At 46.9% G+C, this 17593-nt stretch overlaps 1 protein-coding gene across 2 annotated transcripts in view; it reads right to left on the reverse strand.

The window, feature by feature from the left end:
* Positions 1-211: 211 nt before the first annotated feature.
* Positions 212-17593, reverse strand: part of PLCD1 (phospholipase C delta 1) — a 52175-nt gene continuing 34793 nt past the window's right edge. For both annotated transcript variants that reach the window (XM_071734618.1, XM_071734619.1), the window contains exons 6-15: positions 16419-16620; positions 14463-14607; positions 13292-13441; positions 6380-6547; positions 4994-5150; positions 4593-4709; positions 4023-4201; positions 3389-3521; positions 1648-1797; positions 212-1333 (exon numbers count right to left, since the gene is read on the reverse strand). In XM_071734618.1, coding sequence (XP_071590719.1) covers positions 1242-1333; positions 1648-1797; positions 3389-3521; positions 4023-4201; positions 4593-4709; positions 4994-5150; positions 6380-6547; positions 13292-13441; positions 14463-14607; positions 16419-16620 — 1493 coding nt within the window. In that variant the 3' untranslated portion in view covers positions 212-1241. The remainder of the gene's footprint in view (positions 1334-1647; positions 1798-3388; positions 3522-4022; positions 4202-4592; positions 4710-4993; positions 5151-6379; positions 6548-13291; positions 13442-14462; positions 14608-16418; positions 16621-17593) is intronic.

Below are 17593 nucleotides of genomic sequence, written 5' to 3' on the forward strand. Positions count from 1 at the left end.
TTAATTAAGTTTAAAGAGACTTGAAAAGGCATGAAAAAAACCTACAAAGACCAAAAACTTAAAGAAATGAAGCATGTCTGCCTCCAACTTCACCCATGTTGCTTTCAAGTAAGACAAAGAGGCAAACAGGGACAAGTAATTGGGCTTTTTCAGATTTTTTTTTACTTTTAATAATCTAACACGTTAGTAACATAGCTGGCACTTCAAAATATATATTATTTTATTTCAACAACATACCCTCATCTCTGTAGTTGGACTTGGAAAAAAAATAATAATAACAATCACCTTTTGCCATAAATACTGAGTAAACACTCTGTTTGGGGTAGGTCAGCTCTACAGTGCAACTAGGACCAGGCTAACACCTACGATGGTTTCTACTGCCACTTCCTCTGTGTTAAAAAAATGATGTTTTTTTCTATAAAAACACGAAGTTTTACTGCATTAAAAAAAAAAAAAACAAAACAAAACAAATCCAAACCAGCCCTACAGGCAGTTGATCTCATTTCCATTGTCACCAGCAAATGACACTCTCTGAGGTCCTGTTGAGCAGGTTTGGCTTTGGGTGAGAGGGAAATCTGCAGCTTCTTTCTCAGGAGGCTCTGAATGCCCAGAGAGCTGGCTGGGAGCCAGGCACTAGGGCAGGGGAGTGCTCATGTGAATTTTTTTAACATGATAATAAAAAAGGAAAGTTGAGTTATGTCAGGTGGGCCTTTATAGTGCAGCTTTCTTTCCTAATCTGTAACAGAAAAGAGGAGAATTGTGTCCCCGTTTAAGACTTCATATGGTGAAAGAGGGCTGGCACCTGAAGCTGCAAGAAGTCACCTGGCATCTGGCCACTGACTGCAGTGGTGGGGTGGATTTTTTTCTTTTTTTTTTCTTGCAGAGATGGTGGGTGTTTTGTCCCAATGTCTGACCCAACCCAACCACTGAACTTTGCTAAAAGGGAGTCCCTATCCTCTCGCTAAAAGGAAAATTTATAAAAATCACACTAAATGAAGAGCTAAAACCACAGCTGGTTGGTCAAACAGGTACAAAAGAACTCATCTTGACAGCAGCATTAGGATGTTTCCAGCATGGAGAGGGTCAGTGGCTATTCCACATCTGGGGTCTTCTGGAGCACCATGGGCTGCTCCAGGGAAGGCACTGGGAGTTGGATGGGACCCTGACATGGGCAGATTTTGCACACTGAGTTCCTTCTCAGTCTGTAACGAGGTTCACTGTGTCCTGGAAGAGCTGAGCTGCTAATCACAGTCCTGGATACTGATGTACACAAAGAGGGTGGAGGAGGAGTAGGGGTCTCCATTCTTGGTCAGGAGATGGATGTGGCGGTAACCTGGAAGCAGAGACACAGGTGGAAAGCAGCCTTAGGTCTGGTTGGAAAATGTTTGCTAACAGTTGTCAAGACCCTGCAAAAACACTTCCCTGCTTCAGAGCATTTTGCTCCACAGAAAAGGAGGTCACTGGAGACAAGGGGACAGTGCTAACAGATGCCCAATGATGAAAATCTGGCAAAATCCCCCAAAAGCCTCATCCCCAGAGTGAGGAGCTATTCTGATCCAGGGTGTGATGGGGCTGGACCTCTCATCTAGGACACTGGAGTTTCCCAAAGGGCTCGGTGGCTGTGGGGAACAGGGAGCAGGGCCTTACCTTGCTTCAGACTGGTGAAGGGAAGGGTGTACTGCCCAATGAAGTCATTTTTGGTTGACATATCAAAATCTTCCACCACAAACCGCACCAGGGCAAGCGCCGGGATCTCTATGTCAAATGTAAACTCTTCATCCCATTTTGGGTTAAAACCTGGGCAACACAGACAAGGATGGAGGTCAGAGCTGCTCACCAACAAGGGAGGAGGTGAGGGATGTTGACAAACAAGGAAGGAGGTCAGAGATGCTGGCAGATAAGGTTGGCAATCAGAGATGCTTATCAGACCTTGCCTGACTGACAACCCCATCTGACCCAAAGGTCTCAGGAGGTGCTGAGATGATTGTTCCCAGCTCTGACCCTGATTTGCTGCCTGATGTTCATAAATCCTCCAGCTTAGCCTGCAGACCTCAGCCCCATGGTCCCAGAAGGCTGAGAGGAGCAGCAGGGAAGAGCACTCAGCTCTGCTCCATGGCTGAGACATGGGTGCCTTTGGTTGCCATTGGACCAGCTGCAAATTTTGACAGCCCTAAACCAAGGGGGAGCAGAGAGAAGAGCTGTGCCTTAGTGTTGTGACAGCACTCTGGGGCCTTAAGCCTCACTGACTGGTCCAGGTACACCCACCTCTCACCACACTGTGCCTCAGTTTCCCTCTTGGTAAGAGAATTTCCCTGTTTAATGCAAAGAGTCTGATTATCAGAAGCATCACCAAGTCTGTGGACATAAAGTTTTATGTCTCCTTGTAAAAGGGGAGTATCTGAGACAGCCAGCCCAGTCCTGCTTCTCTTGTGGAGAAGGATCTGGTGATCTGGACTCACAAAACAAACAAAACCAAGACCATCACATCAGAGGAGAGCTGAGGAGCAGGATCAGTGCTCTCTCTCTGCACTCACAGTGGGTGCTCTCTGCAGTTTCAATAAACCACTCCCCAGAAACAAACAAGAGGAGAGGACATCCTGTTGGCAACCCTGCTGCCATCAGCCCAGCCTGTGCACAGCAGGAGCCCAAAGGCAGCAGAAATTCAGATGAAGGCTGCTGGTCATGAAGGGTCTGGAGATGATTTAGGAGGAGGCAGGGATCCTTCAGCTGACCCTGAAGGTGCTGAGATGGGTCTGGGGACAGTGCCACAGCAAAGCACTTGTGCTGGCTTGCTGCACTTTGGACTTTTACAGGATAAAATGAACTGCCCTGTTCTGAAAACACACATCTGCTCCTGACCCCCTTCATCCTTAGAGGGTCTCCACCTTTTCAGATATCAAAAATTCATCTGGGCAATGCCCCAAGCAACTTGAGTTAACTTGGGAGGATGGTCTTGCTTGGATGTCCCTTGCAACCTCAGTCTTTTGTGTGTTTGTGACATTTTCAGGATAAAATCAGCTTCACAAGAAGATATAGGTGGGGACCCATGCATTCCAACTATATGGAGGTAAAGAGCACTTCAGAACCTCAAGCTCTGAAGATTTGGCAGCCAGCCTCAAAGCAACTCATGCAGCTGATGTTGTTTGGGGGGGGGGGGAGGAATTTCTGTCTCCAGACATCTCCAAGAGTGAAGAAAGATCCCCTGACAATAATTCTCCACAGGAACATCAGTCTGTGGGCCTGGGTTAGGGTTCAGATACACCTCAGGTATCTGCTAGAAGTGGCAGGCTTGGGTGGACCTGGGCAGGTTTGGCCACAGGGTATCTTGATAAGGACCACCAAAGGGTTAATGCCCCAGGGGAGCACAGCATGGAAGAAAAGCCCTTACCATTGTTTTCAATGACTTTGGTCTGCTTCTTGTTGTTATCCTGCTGGACACCATGGATCTCTATGGTCACCTTAGGATCAACGATGGAGTTTTTGCTTTTGTTCACCTTGGGCAGCTGCTGACCAGAGATGATCTGTGGAGGACACAAAGGAAGAGGTCAGGACATGGTTAGAGGAGGTTCCAGGGCAAACATCCCCCTCCTTTTTCAGGAATACAGCACCTGCTGTCACAGGCTGATGCTGGTCTTGCAGAACCAGCATTCTGAACACCCTTCAGAGCAAGTTGTCATGAGCCAAAGCACCTAATGAACATTCCTCCAGCCCAGGCTAAGAAGGGGTCAGGCAATTTTTCTAACTGTCCCCACAGTGAGGAGTGGTGATTGTCTGCCTGGATGTGTCTATAATGACCATGGATATTGTCATTAACCTCTCCTATTGCCAAACATCACACATGTGAGTAAATCCCTGCAGGATCAGTATCCATGCAGGACTGAAGCAGAGCCCCCAGCAGTGGGAAATGACTGAATTTAGGATCACATTGCCCAGATGGGCCCAGGAGAAGGGACAACCTCTATGCCAACCCCCCCCAAAAAAAGGTGGATGCTACCGAGATGTTTTCCAACTTCTATTCTTACTTTAAGCAGAAGCTTCTTCTTTGTCCCCCATGTTCCTTCTGTGATGGATTTTGGATTGAATTTGGTTTGCTCATCCCGGAGGAATTCTGGCTTTAAGACATACCCAGAAAACCCATTGTCCTGGAATCGACCCTGGTAGACATCCATTTCTGTGCCTGCTGTCTGGAAATTCAGGGCAACTGCAACACAGAATGAAAAAAAAAATCCAGTCACTTCCAGATAAATCAACAGGACTGGTTTTGTACTAATTCTGTTCAGGTGAAATTGGATTTCATGGATGTAAATGCTGGCTTTTCCAGGCTTCACAGAGCACTGATAAACTATGACCTTCATAGTCTGTTGCCCCTGAGAATTTCTTGCATCCAGAGATGTTAAAGACAGGAGGAGCCATTAGAGCCATCTCAGTTCTCCTCCTTCTTGCCACAGGGTCAAAAAGTTTCCTGTACTGAATTTCTGTCACCTGGTTGGGCAACTGCATCTTTTGGATTTCTGTGCCCAAGAAAGGAGTCACAGCCAGGTCATAGGCAACAGGGCCAGGCTGCCCCTCTCTGACCTCCCAGTTGCACCCACCAATCTGGCAGCCAACATTCCACAGGTCAATGGGGTTGTAGTTGGAAGAATCTGTCCTCCAGCCTGCAGGGTAGATCCGGCTCAGGTGCCTGATGTTGTGATGAATAAAACTGGTTGCTACAGGAAAAAAAAAAAAAAAAAATGACCCTTTTAGTGCTGGGGGACTACTTTTATCTCTTCTATTAAGAAAATCTTAATAAATATCTTCTTAGCTACCTGCATAAAACACCTTCCTTGTGATATTAAGTTGTTCCCAAAGTTTCTCAGTGACATGCATGGCCAAAAAGATCATAACCAGCATCTTTCAGGATGCCTTTTCTTAACTACCAGTAGCTGTCCCCTTTATGGGGAAGTGGGACAGAGGATGGCCTTTTTCCTGGGCAGAACAAGAACATACATACCAGACTCCTGGGCTAGTTTCAGAGCTTTGCTCTCTGTGAATGATGACATCTCATAGAAGGCCCGAGGGTGGCTGGGGTCTGCAAAGCCATCAAAATGGACACTCTTGCAGTAGACAACTGTGTCTGACAGCTCCTTAGCCAGCTTCAAGGTGTCACTCTAAAAGCAGGAGGGTGAGAAGTTTGTGGAAGTTTCTGCATTCACACTTAACAATTATGTTTTGCTCAGGACCCCTGGGGCTTCCCCTCTCCATCACCTTCACATGAAAAGGATTCACAGCATCAACACTCAGTGGCAGCCCCATACAGGGGGAGGGTGGAAAAAGGGGCAGAGACTGTTCTTGCCATGAATGGAATCACAGAATCACCTTGGTTGGAAATGACTTTCAAGATCATGGAGTCCAACCATAACATAACCTAACATAACCTAACATAACCTAACATAACATAACATAACATAACATAAAACATTGACAAGACCTTAGCTAAGCCATATGCCCAAGCACTCTGTCTGTACCACTCTTAAATACCCCCCAAGGAGGGGGACTCCTGGGCAGGCTGTTCCAATGTCTGAGAGCCCTTGCAGTGAAGAAATTCTTCCTAACATCCAACCTAAACCTCCCCTGGAGCAACTTGAGCCCCTTACCTCTTGTCCTACCACTTGTAACATCAGGGAGCAGACCAATCCCCACCTCTTTTCAGGGAGTTGTAGAGAGGGATGAGGTCTCCCCTGAGCCTCCTCTTCTCCAGGTTAAACAACCCCAGCTCCCTCAGACACTCCTCCAAACTTGTGCTCCAGACCCATCAGCTTTGCTGCCCTTGTCTGGACACACTTTAATACTTCAAAGTCCTTTTCTCTAGTGAGGGGCCCAAAACTGAGCACAGTCCTCGAGGTGCAGCCTCACTAATGCCAAGTACAGGGGTAAGATCATAGGCTGGGGCTGCTCCAGCTTCATTTTAAGTAGAAAGAAGACAACCTTCATAGTTGGCTGGCACTGCAAGATCTCAGGGATCATTGAGCTGAGCAAGGGCCAGCACCCTTAGCTCCAGGGAATTCCACAATTCACCCTTCCATATCCCCAGCTGAGCAGCTGCAAACACACTGAAAGCTGCCTTAGCTGGGAACAGTATAAGAAGTATATTTCAAATATACTTTTGTATATTTGAAATATATTTCAAATTGTATAAAAGTGTATTTCAATTGTTTGAAGCTTTTTTTTTTTCATGGTACAAAGCCTTCCTAGGAAGTGGTTTCCCAGGATGAGCCATGGCAGAGGCCAACAGGACAGCAATTCCTGACAGAGGACTTCAGAGCCTTCTGCAATAGGCAAAAAATCTACCTTACAGCTTCTCTGCCTCTCCCTGTTCTCAGTTACTTCTTTTCCTCACCTTCCCCTTCTGCTCTATCTCAGTCTTTACAGATTCATCTTCGATTTCAGCTGCTTCATCTTCATCAGAGACATCCTCAGCCTCCAGGTTGTTGTTCCCATTGGTTTCAGCAGGGTCCTCCTGCCTGCTCAGCTTCTTGCCTTTCACAAGGATCTTCCCTTTCAGTTGCTGCATGAGGAGATGTGGACAAAAGAGACAGGGATTAGAAAATATTCTGGGCTGCCCAGATATTTTATTTTATAAAAAATAAGTCTGTTCTTCCACTAAGGCCTGAGAGCATGAGGCTGAAAACCTCCAAGAGCCCACGGATTCCCCTCTGATGCTGAGCTGCCCATCCCCTCATCTACAGAACTTCAAACTTTTGTGCTGGCAGAGGCAATTAAATGATTTTTTTTTTTTGATTTTTTTTTTTTATTTAAACCAGAATGTGGCTCAGTAAACAAAGCCAAGCCTGGAGGTCAGGGCTCCTGGGAGCAATTCATAGCACTCCTTCTGCCTCTCTGTGTGGCCCTATTTAATCTACCTCAGTCTCTGCAGTATCTGGCTATAGACACACACACAGCTTGGGAAACTGTAAGACCCATATCAGGACTGATGTAAGGCAGATTTCTGCTCCACTTGGCATTTTAATGGGAAGAGAGGTCCATTAATTTCTGGACAGGTGCCTTGTGCAGAGCAGGAAGGGGATTTTAAGTAAAATAAAATATGATAATTTACTTAATTATAAATTAAGTAAAATTTTTAAAAGTAAGGAACTTGCAGGTGAAATCTTTGGGTGCTGGCAGCCTAAGGAAGAGTTCCCAGACCTTTCCCAAAGATACCTCCTCTTCTGAAAAGAACTCATCCTGCAGCCAGAGGACAACACTTAACCAGCAGCAGGTGCCAACATCATGCACTTTGCTGCTGAGCTGACCCAAGGAGGACATTTCTTGTGCTGAACCAACTCTCCCCAGCCTCGTGCAAAGCCCTCAGGGGAAGGAACACACCAGCAGCACAGGGTTGCTCACAGCCACCACACCACTGAGGACTCTCCTGTGCAAAACTGACTGTGGGAGGAGGACTGAAGCCTGGAGAGGGCTGAACCTGAACCCAACAAGGGAGCAGCAATGCTGGCAGCCAGGAGAAGTACTAAGAAAGGGACTGCCTGGGTGCCATCTCCCAGGGAGAAGATTATGCCACAAAATCCATTCATTCAGCTCAGGAGCAACCCGAGATCCTGCAGGTTCCAGGAAAGGCAGTGGGAAGTTTTCAGCCCTATGGATGTGTTTGGTGGGGGGGGTCCCAGTTATCCCAGAAAAACACAGTCTCAGAATTAGCCAATAAAACCCTTCACTCTCAGCAGCACATCTCCCTCCCCCAGCCCAGTGGCACCCCAGTCCTTGTCCTTTCCACAAAAGCACAGCTCTCAAATGACAGGGCTGTGGAAAAACCAAGGATATTTTAGAAAGCAACCCAGGCAGTTTCCAAGAGCACCATTACCCCCTTTGTGGGTGCAGGGAAATTGCATCACATCCCTACAGAGCCCATCCTGACCCCTCAGCACTCAGCTCAGCCATGAAGGGACCTTGGTCTAATGCTGAAATTTGATGCTGGCACCCCAGGAAGCAGCCAAGAGCATTTTTCTTCAGCTCCCACAAATGATCTGTTTACACTGGGGCACTTCTCCTGCCACTCACAAGCTACACAAAGGCAGCTGTGAGGAATGTGCCACTTACTGGGGATAAAAGGCCCAAAGAAGCAGTCAGAGCACAGCAGTATCCTCCTCCCCCATCCCAGAGCATCATCCATCCTCCCAGTACCTTATCCCTCTTCCAGAGATCTGACCCATCCATGGCTTCATCATCATCAGAGCCTCACTTCAGTCTGATGCTCCCATGTCTACAGCCACCCTCAACATCCACCTCCTCCCTGTCCTTCCTCAACACCCCCTCATACAAGGTGAAATTCAGCTCTGTGTGAGTTTCTGTGCTCCTGGCAGGGTTTTGAAAGGACAAGCCTGGAGGGACAGCACTGAGGACAGCAAGGAGGGGATCAGAGAAGTCTCTCTTGTCCTTTGCAGGCTGCAGATAGCATCCTGCTATTATCTGTATTGTTATTATTATTATTATTATTATTATTATTATTATTATTATTGTTGTTGTTGTTGTTGTTGCTATTATTATTATTGTTGTTTGTTGTTGCTATTATTATTATTACTATTATTATTATCTGCCTCTGCTTTCTAACATTTCATAAGAACCCTTACCACCTCCTCTCACAGCTCAACAGCAGAGAAAGCAGAGATGAGGTATTTGGGGCAAGTTGCTTGATTTTTCATTATTTTTTTAAGCTTATCCAGTTCAGGAGAGCCTGTCAGCAAGTGAGAGGTGCCATTTCTGGCCCAGGCCCATCCTAGATGGCCAAATACCCCCCACAGGCACAGCACCACAGCCTCCACATCACACCCAGCTCCTGGGTGCTCCTGTTCCCCTCTCCAGACTTTGGTTACTCTGGGAAACCTTGGATATGCTGCAGGTGGTCCCTGTGGCCATGGACACACTGCTCAGCCCAGGCTGTGTTCTACAAAACTCTCTGTGGAGGGATTATGGAGGTTTCCTTTGGGCCTCGAGCTCCCTTCTGGAATCCTGAGCATCCCCCTCTCCAGGTGACTTCCACTCTGCCTCCACGTGCCACCTAACTCTAGAGAAGATACATTGCTTGCTGGTCCACAAGGAGAGGTGAGATTCAACCCCCTCCACCCCCCCCAAAAAAAAAAAAAAAAAAAAAAAGAGCATTTTCACCTCCATTTCCTGCAGAAGATGCTGTTCTATGGTACAATTCCACTGCCTCCACCCTGAGGAAGCTGCCAGTCCCAAAAACTGTCTGCCTTCATTTAATATGGAAGCAAAGCCCAAAATCTGAGTGCTTATCTTCTTTACAAGGTTTTTAAATAAGCTGATACAGACACACACATGCACTCATTCCCTCTCTCTTCATTCCCCTTGGTATGATATGAAGGATTTCTAGCCCAAGGCAAAAGACACTCAGCTCATCAGTTCAGCTCTGCTGAGCAGATCCCCTGTCTTAGGAAGAATCATTAATTGAGATACTTAATAAATATTCTTCAAGTAGACCATAAAAGTATTCCAGCTGCCTGTAGCAAGGCCAAGGTTAAATACAACCTAAGAAAATGGGAAAGGCTACAAGGACACAGGACACCACTGAGGACACAGAGTGGAGAGAGGCTGCTGGAATGGATGCAGCTCTTTCCTTTCCTCCCATTCCTTAAGGATTGCATTGCCCCTACCTCTCCACAAGTGGAGCTTCCCACCTTTCCCATCTTTCCTGCTGAGCAAGCTCAGCTCTGCCAATGAGATGGTTCTGACACTTTGGGAGCCTATGAACTGGGAGATAGCAACCATCTTACAGGAAAGCACTGCTGATTTTATCAGAAGGAGCAAAGCTGCAAAGAGCAGAGGATTATGAAAGATCTGCATGCCCATGTTTATCCTACCCAAACTTTTCTTGCCCCTGCTTGGAGCCTGAGAGCCATGGCAAGGTCTGATCTCCAGTGTTCACCTCAGTGGGAATAAAGCATTTGTGAAGTGATCCACATCATCAAACTCTCTGTGCCTTCAGCATCTCCTTTAGAGTCAAGAGAACAAACTGAGCACTCCCAGGGTGTGATTCTTCTTGTCTGCTTGGACAAACACTTAGAAAGAGGTGGACCACATCTCAGTTGATACAGGTTGTATCAAAGGAGCCCAAAGTGCAGTGCTGATGTACATGGAGCTGCAGCACTGCCCCCTGACATCCCACCTCAGGCTGCAGATCCCCATCTCCCCACGTTCCTGAGAAGCTGTGGGAGATGCCTGACTGGGAGATGTGCAGCCCAGATGCACCAACTGGTCCCACCTCTCCATCCCTGCATGTCTGCCAGCCTGGGGTGTAACAGTGAGCAGGACCAGAGGATGAGGAGTCTCCAGGAAAGGGGAGGACACCTATTATCAAAAGAGGTTCTGAGAGATCATTCTGCTGGGTCCTGCATTGCCACTGCTGAGTGAATCCTGAGCTCAGAGTGGTGTCAAATGGGGGGGATGGGACACAGGAATGGATGTGGCTGATGGGACAACTGGTAGGACAGTGAGGTGTGGGGTTGCAGAGGCCCTTGGCACTGCACTGGGGCTCCCAGCATGGTCCTAAGGGTCACCTACCCAAGGCAAGGTTAATCCCAAAGCCACTGTTGTTATCAATGAGGAGGCCCAGTAACAGCCTGCAACAGAGGCATTTCAGATCTATTTGAGATGCTGAACTGCTGGCAGATGGTTCAGCCTCATTCTAGGGGTGGATTTTTTGCAGCCTTTCTAGCTGGGATGCAGGGGGATGGGGAAGGGGCCCTGACAGAGCCCTGTGCAGATCAGAGATGGGGCAGAAAGAGTTTGCCACAAGCACTGAGGCTGGAGCAGCTCTTCTCCACAACCCTGGTACTGCCTGGGGCTTTTGTGTGGCTTTTTGGCCTTTAATTTACTATTGGAACCTAAAGGCAGCATCTTGAGGGAGATCTTTAGATGCTCTGTGTAGTCCAATGCTGCTCCTGGATGGAGCTAAATAAATCAGCAGCCTACCCTGAGCTGTGCTGGGAATTGTTAGTGTGAATTTAAACTGGTTTAGACTGTCTTCCTTTCATTACTGACCCTGCCCTGCTAACACAAGCTGCAGCACTGCTTTGCCTGCTTTTATTTACAGCTTTTCAGCCCTCTCCCCAGTGACAGATCACCCTCTTTTTCTAGTATACAAAGCAGCAACTTAGCCCTGGCTTCCCCATGCCAGCTTCACAAGGCAGTGGAAAATCCAAGAGGTTTTGTTTGCTTGTTTTGGGGTTTTTTTTTTATAGCTTCAATGTATTTTCCACCAAAAAAAAAAAAAATAAAATTCAGTAGTTCAGACCTCTGCATTCTCCTAGTTCACACAGCAGGAAGGCAGAGGAAAAGTACCAGAAGGAAAAGGATATAGGCTTTGCTACACTGGAAAATTTTCTCCTTTTTAGCTAAAGAGATCACTCCCTCCAATGGAGCATATCAGCCCAAATCCCTTCAAGTAAAGTAGATCTGGGCTGTTCCATTCCAGCTGGGGCCACGTGTCCATCTGGGAAAGGAGGTCATTCCCACAGAAATGGGAAAAACACCTTTGGGAAGCTGAGGTCATTCCCTTACACCCATATCACACATTTCTTTCTTTCTCTGGTGTTTCTCCTTTCTTTCCTCATATCATTCCTCTGGTCACAAGGCAATATTTTGAAAAGCCACCAACACCTCTCCTGACCCTGCACCAGGGATAAACACCAAGCCAGGAGATGACACTGAAGACTTTTTGATTTTTCCAGCTCACTACCAGCCTGCAGAGAGCTGTCTCCATGCTGGGTGCATCCTCACCCTGGGAAAGTCACTTCTTAAGTGGAGAGAGGTTTGTCTGTGCCAGGGCAAAGGCCCTCCTGAAGCTTTAAAAATTATGATTCATCCTAATTTACTGCACTGCTGCCTAGGGACTAACCCAGCTCAGTTTCCCTCTGTGCCAGGCATTGTATGAAGCAAAACATGACACTCCCAAGCATAAGTCAGACAGGGAAAAGAGAAAAAGGAAGAGGGAGAACAAATATAGAAGGTATTTTGGGTGGATGGTTTTCCTCTCTTTTCTCCCCTGCTGACTGCCAGCTTGATCCCACCCACCAACTCCTGCCAGCTCTGGCAAGGAATGCTCCTCCAATTTTTGGCAAATTATTTCTTTGGCAAAGGAATGCAATTTAAAGGGGACTGCAGCTATCCACACAGCAGTCTGTTTCTGCAAAGTGCTTGAGAGAAAAGAAAGAAAACACAAATCCAAAGGGTGGAAACAGATCAATGTTTCATTTTGGCTTCTGTTTTGAAAACTTTTTTTTTTTTTTTTTTTTTTTTTGAGATTCCATTTCTTTTTTTTTTTTTTCCTAATGGTCAGCTAATTATTTTATAGTGGTGGTCTATTGTTGTACCTCCTCCCACCTGCAGGGTCTGAGCTCAGCTTCCAGATTCACAGCTGTCCTAATCCCTGGGAATCAAAAGCTGCCCTAATCCCTAATCCCTCCATGCAGCCTCCTGCCTCATTTTGTCCTCCATGGGCATCTCCATCCCCACCACCCCAGGCCATTCTCAGTGGGAGGACATTTTGTGTTTGATATAGTTTCAGGCTACCCATGCTTATCCTGCCTAAAATCTTCTGCTCCAGTACCTGAAAGTACTGGTTTTCCCCTTTTTTGTGGTGCAATCAATCACAGCTCTCCTTCCAGTCCCCATCACTTTCTAACCAGCAGCCTGGATTTCCACAGTAGAGCACCCAAGGCATAAAAAGAGGGGAGCAAAACATCTCAGCATGAAATTCAGCAGTTTCCAGTTTTGCTGAATTAAAACCAGAGGGACACCTTGACAGCACTCAGCACTTGTGGTGCAAATCTTCCCTGTACTTGCAGTAGCCTCAGATTGCTTCAGGGTAGCCTGAAGGTCATGTTCAGCTCTGGGGTATGGGAAGCAGCCCCAAGACAGACCTCAGAATTCAGCTCCTCTGGGACAAGCTAGAAAAGCAACCTCCTTGTGGGATGAGTGACATCCCCTGGAATTGGTAAAAGGACCAGGAATGTCCTCAGTCCTGCAGAGATGTCTCCTCTGAGACCTTAGACAACAAAATGAGGAATAACAGGGTATTGATGTGCACAGACTACTTCCAGGTACTTCTATTCCTGTCCCACCACTGCCCACAGACATTTCTGCTCCTCAGCAAGCACAGGTTCCCCCAGTCCTCAGGAATATTGGCCACTACTTGGCACCCAGCAAGAAGACACCCTTGTCTTGTTGGCACCTTGTCCCACCCTCAGAAGGCAGAAAGTGCTGAAGTGGCCTTGCTTACCTCTGGGGAGGGGAACTGGGATCTGTTTCCATCAACTGGAGCAACCAAGAGCATGTCCTGCAGGATTGTTGTCAGGTGCTGAGCCATCACCTTCTGCTGGTCCACACTGCAGTGGTTCTCCAGGGAGATGATGACAGGGTATGGGGAGGTCTAGAACAAGACAGCAACATCCATCGTCAGGGACCTCTGTCATTTCAGTCTACAGGGACTGATATAAACCCCAGGTCTCTTCTCTCTGGAAGTGCAGGTGTCAACAGTAAGGCTTAATATTGTGCTGGAACGAGCATTTGATAAAAAATGGACAAATTAAACTCTGCAATAGCTCCTGAGATCTCTTCTGATGCCATTCAGAGGGCACCAGGCTGGGTCAGGATGCCTCCCACAGACTTGTTGGAGTCCTTTGATGAAGCTCCCTGGGGCTCCATTCTCCCACTTGCTGTGTGGGTCACAGCACCTCCCTGACTCAGAGGAAGGACTGAGAAGGGAGGCTCTAAAATCCCTGGGTTTGCTCCAGTCCTTAGGTGACAAATCCTTCATTCATGCACGGGCCTGATCAGGTTCCCTGTGTCGCCCCTCCTTGTCATTTTACCTGCTGATGGCATTGTCATTGTCACAGCTTTACATCCCCAAAGGAAACTTGATACTTGCTCTCAAGTGCACTAAAGTAAAACAAGCAGAAAGCCCAGTGAGTCCAGACAGACCCAGTCAAGGTGCTTTTTTTAAAGGATGCTGGCCCAGCACTGCTATACAAGATTCCAGACCTGCTCATCCCTTTTAAATCAGGGTAGAAGCAGTCAGTCCCAACAGAACACGTGCCCATGGGCTCCTCTAAACTAGGAATAGACCCTGAGACACCAAAGCCACACAAGTTGTGAGCTTGTTTGCCTTTCCCATCAGGAATGCTCAAGATATTGGCCATTTCCATTGCAGGATGCAGCTGGTAAGAGATTCAAACTCATCCTCAGATAGTGCCCTGCCTGTCCTGCAACTCCCAGGAATGGATCTCTGCAGAAAGCAGCACACGGATGCCCAGAGAGAAGCAAACAGCCTGCACCCATGAGAAATGCTAGGGTGAAGTCTTCATTATTTATGCTCCATGCAAGGAGGGCAGAGAACTCCCATCAGTCTTGGATTGTGTAAAATGAAATCTTAGAGGGTCCCTCGTCCTTACTTTGAAAGCATAATTCTTGATGGCCTTAATGACATCACTGAAGAGGATCTTGGAGGTGAGGGTGTAGCCATGATAAATGATGGGCTCTGAGTTAGGGCCATCCCAGCAATCCAGTTCCACACAGCGGCAGCCTTTGGTCAGGGCTCTGGAAATAAAGAAGGGACCTGGTTGGGTTCTCAGCCTTCTGCTTTATCTCAAAATGAAGGTGCATCAGGCACAGGTATTGCCTGGGAAGGCTGAAAGGAAATTTAGGGATCGAGGGAGAAAGGAAGATCTTGGAAAAACAGGAAAGCGGATGGAGAAGGGATCAGAGTTCAGGGTCGGAAAAGAAACCTCAGGGTTCAGCAAGGAAAGTCCAGTGGGGTCTGAGGAAGGAGGTAGTGAAAGTCCAAGGTAGGAATTATCCAGAGAGGACACAGTGAGTGCCAGATGAGGAAGGACAGTTAAGACTATGACCTAAGTCTTTTCCCAAAGAGGGAGGAAGAAGAGAAGAGAAGAGAAGAGAAGAGAAGAGAAGAGAAGAGAAGAGAAGAGAAGAGAAGAGAAGAGAAGAGAAGAGAAGAGAAGAGAAGAGAAGAGAAGAGAAGAGAAGAGAAGAGAAGAGAAGAGAAGAGATTAAAAGTGGCTGCATTGGAAGAAAGATGGTAAAACAGTCAGCCTTAGAAGCCAGGTTACAAAGCCTGGAGGATGTGACTCCTAGATCTGATAAGACATGAGAGATGAATCCTTGGAGCTGTTAGGGAGGGAGCTGTAGGAACTCCACCATATCTGGGGGTACAGCTGAGCTCCACTTTCCCAAACTGAGTCTACAGACTGAAGTTCCACTTGAAACTCCCATCTCTGCATATCCATATTTTCATTTCCATTTACTTCCAAATGCATGTTCCCCCTGTAGAGACTTATCTGGAGGTGACATTGTCTCTTTTACTGTACCTCCCTAGAGGTTTCAGATAACACATTTAAATCATTGCAGTAGGAACCACGGGATTGTTCTTTTACAACCAAAAATATAATTCTGCCATTTTAAGGTTTTATAAGAGGAATTCAAACTGTTACTGAAAAGCCAGATTTCACTCTCTCTTCTTTTGGGCTGGTGACTCAGCCAGCCATTGTTCCCTGGGAACCAGATAAGGAATAAACAAAGGCAGAGCTGCAGCCTTTGGCTTGCTTCTGAGGAAACAATCTCAACTTCATAAAAGTTCAGGTCACAGCAGAAGTGAAGTTAATAAAGGCTGTGAGACATCAGGCAGCAGCCACTGGTAAAGCCAGAAGCAGGCAGCTCCTAATGCTCTGCCCAGGGATGCTGTGGGAGCATCTGAGCTGCTAAGGGGGGACCAGACTGACGTTTTCTGATCACCTACACTGCTTCATTAGCTCACATCCTACCTCTTTTTTTGGACCACTCCAACTAGATCTCTCCAAAATAAACCCCAGCATGGTTCTAGGGATAGTTCACACCAGGGGCTCCTCCTGAAAGGCTGTAGAGATCATACATATCACGACAGTATGAATCATCCTGGATCCTTCCAGCCCCTACATAATCCTGCAGGTCTGTCCCAGAAACCTCTACACCCTCTGAACTCCTTGCACTCTCCCATGCCACGTTCTGGGGAATGCAAAATACCCTCTGCAGCATCACACTTTGAAAGCACCATGCTAAGAGGGCTGCAACCCAACCTCCACGTGACTGCAGATCTTTTAAGATTACTCCAAAATGCAGTAATTATACACCTTACAGTCAGGTGGACACCACAGACCCAGCCCAAAGTGCTATGAAAAGTAGGGCAAAGCCAACCTGGTTTAAAACCAGCTCACCCTGATGTGAGCATCCACTTGTTTGGAGGGGGAGATTGCTTCTTGGTCCTCTAGCAGTACAGATGCACCCTACGTCTTCTATAAGAGCTCAGCTTCTCACAGACATATAACCACACCCCAAACCACACAGAGATACATTACCTGATGTAGGCTTCTGTGCTGCTTGGCCCTGTGAGCTGGTCTTCCATAAGGTAGGTGTTGTGTGAGGATGACACCAAGTAGTGACTGAGAGGTTGAGTCATGTCCTGGTAAACTTTCCGGTGGGAGGAGTTGAAGATATTCCCATCGTCAGAGAGCAGGTACATCAGGAAACCATCTTTGGTCATGGTGTTACCCCTCTTGGCTGCCAGATAAATAGAAACCCCAACATTGAACATCTGACACCACCAGGTTGTGCCATCAGCCTCAGCTTGGTGCCCGCTGCTGCCCAGGGGATCTCGAAGGCAAAAATGTGCTCTCTAGGGATTTAGCTACTGGTAAATATATTGGTGCTGTTCAGATGACAATGACAGCTTCATCTGCCTGAAAGTGCTTTTAAAACCCCTTGACAATCACAGCTTTCTACAGCACTTGCTGTTCTTGGTAACATCTAAAAGGTTTCAAAGACAGGAATTGCCTCACCTCTCTCTAGAGATCTATGGCATAAAACTCTCCATCTGAGCACTTGGAGCTTCCTTCAGACCAACAGAGAAAAACTGACAGATGTCTAAACATAGCCAGATAAATCCTGTCTAGATTAGCCAATTAATTCATGATCTGCAAAGAGTTAATACAAAATAACCCAACTTTGGGGAAAAATAACACAAAACCAGTCCATGGTGCTGTGTTTATTTCTTGAACATGTCCTCCAAGTTGCTCCATACTGGTGATTCACATAATTTCTGAGCAGCAAGATTGCTCTCTTAAACAGTTATCAGCATCTTTGCCCTCTCCTCAGAGAGTTCATCACCCAATGGCTTTCCAGGTGCCAACATTCAAAAGTATTTGCCTTCATTTCTGCTGCCAGAGAAGAGAAATATTGCTACATTCCTAACCTTGCAAAGGTCTTCTCATTTGAATAACACATCATAGCCTTTCCCATAGGAACATTATCACCCTTTAGCCAACTCCACAGCCCCCTCTTCTCCCAAGCCATAACTGGATAGAAGTATTCCTCAGGCTCTCCACTGTCTTCTTCTCTTAGAGCTGCTAAAGTTGCCCTAAAAAACTTTTTAGAAGCAGTCACAGGGAGAAAATGACACACGTGGCTGGAGAAGAAAATAACATTAAAGCAAATCACATCAAGAAAGCAAGACTTTGAACCAAACCAAGCAGAG

Source organism: Heliangelus exortis, chromosome 2, assembly GCF_036169615.1.
Source record: "Heliangelus exortis chromosome 2, bHelExo1.hap1, whole genome shotgun sequence".
Classification (NCBI taxonomy): domain Eukaryota; kingdom Metazoa; phylum Chordata; class Aves; order Apodiformes; family Trochilidae; genus Heliangelus; species Heliangelus exortis.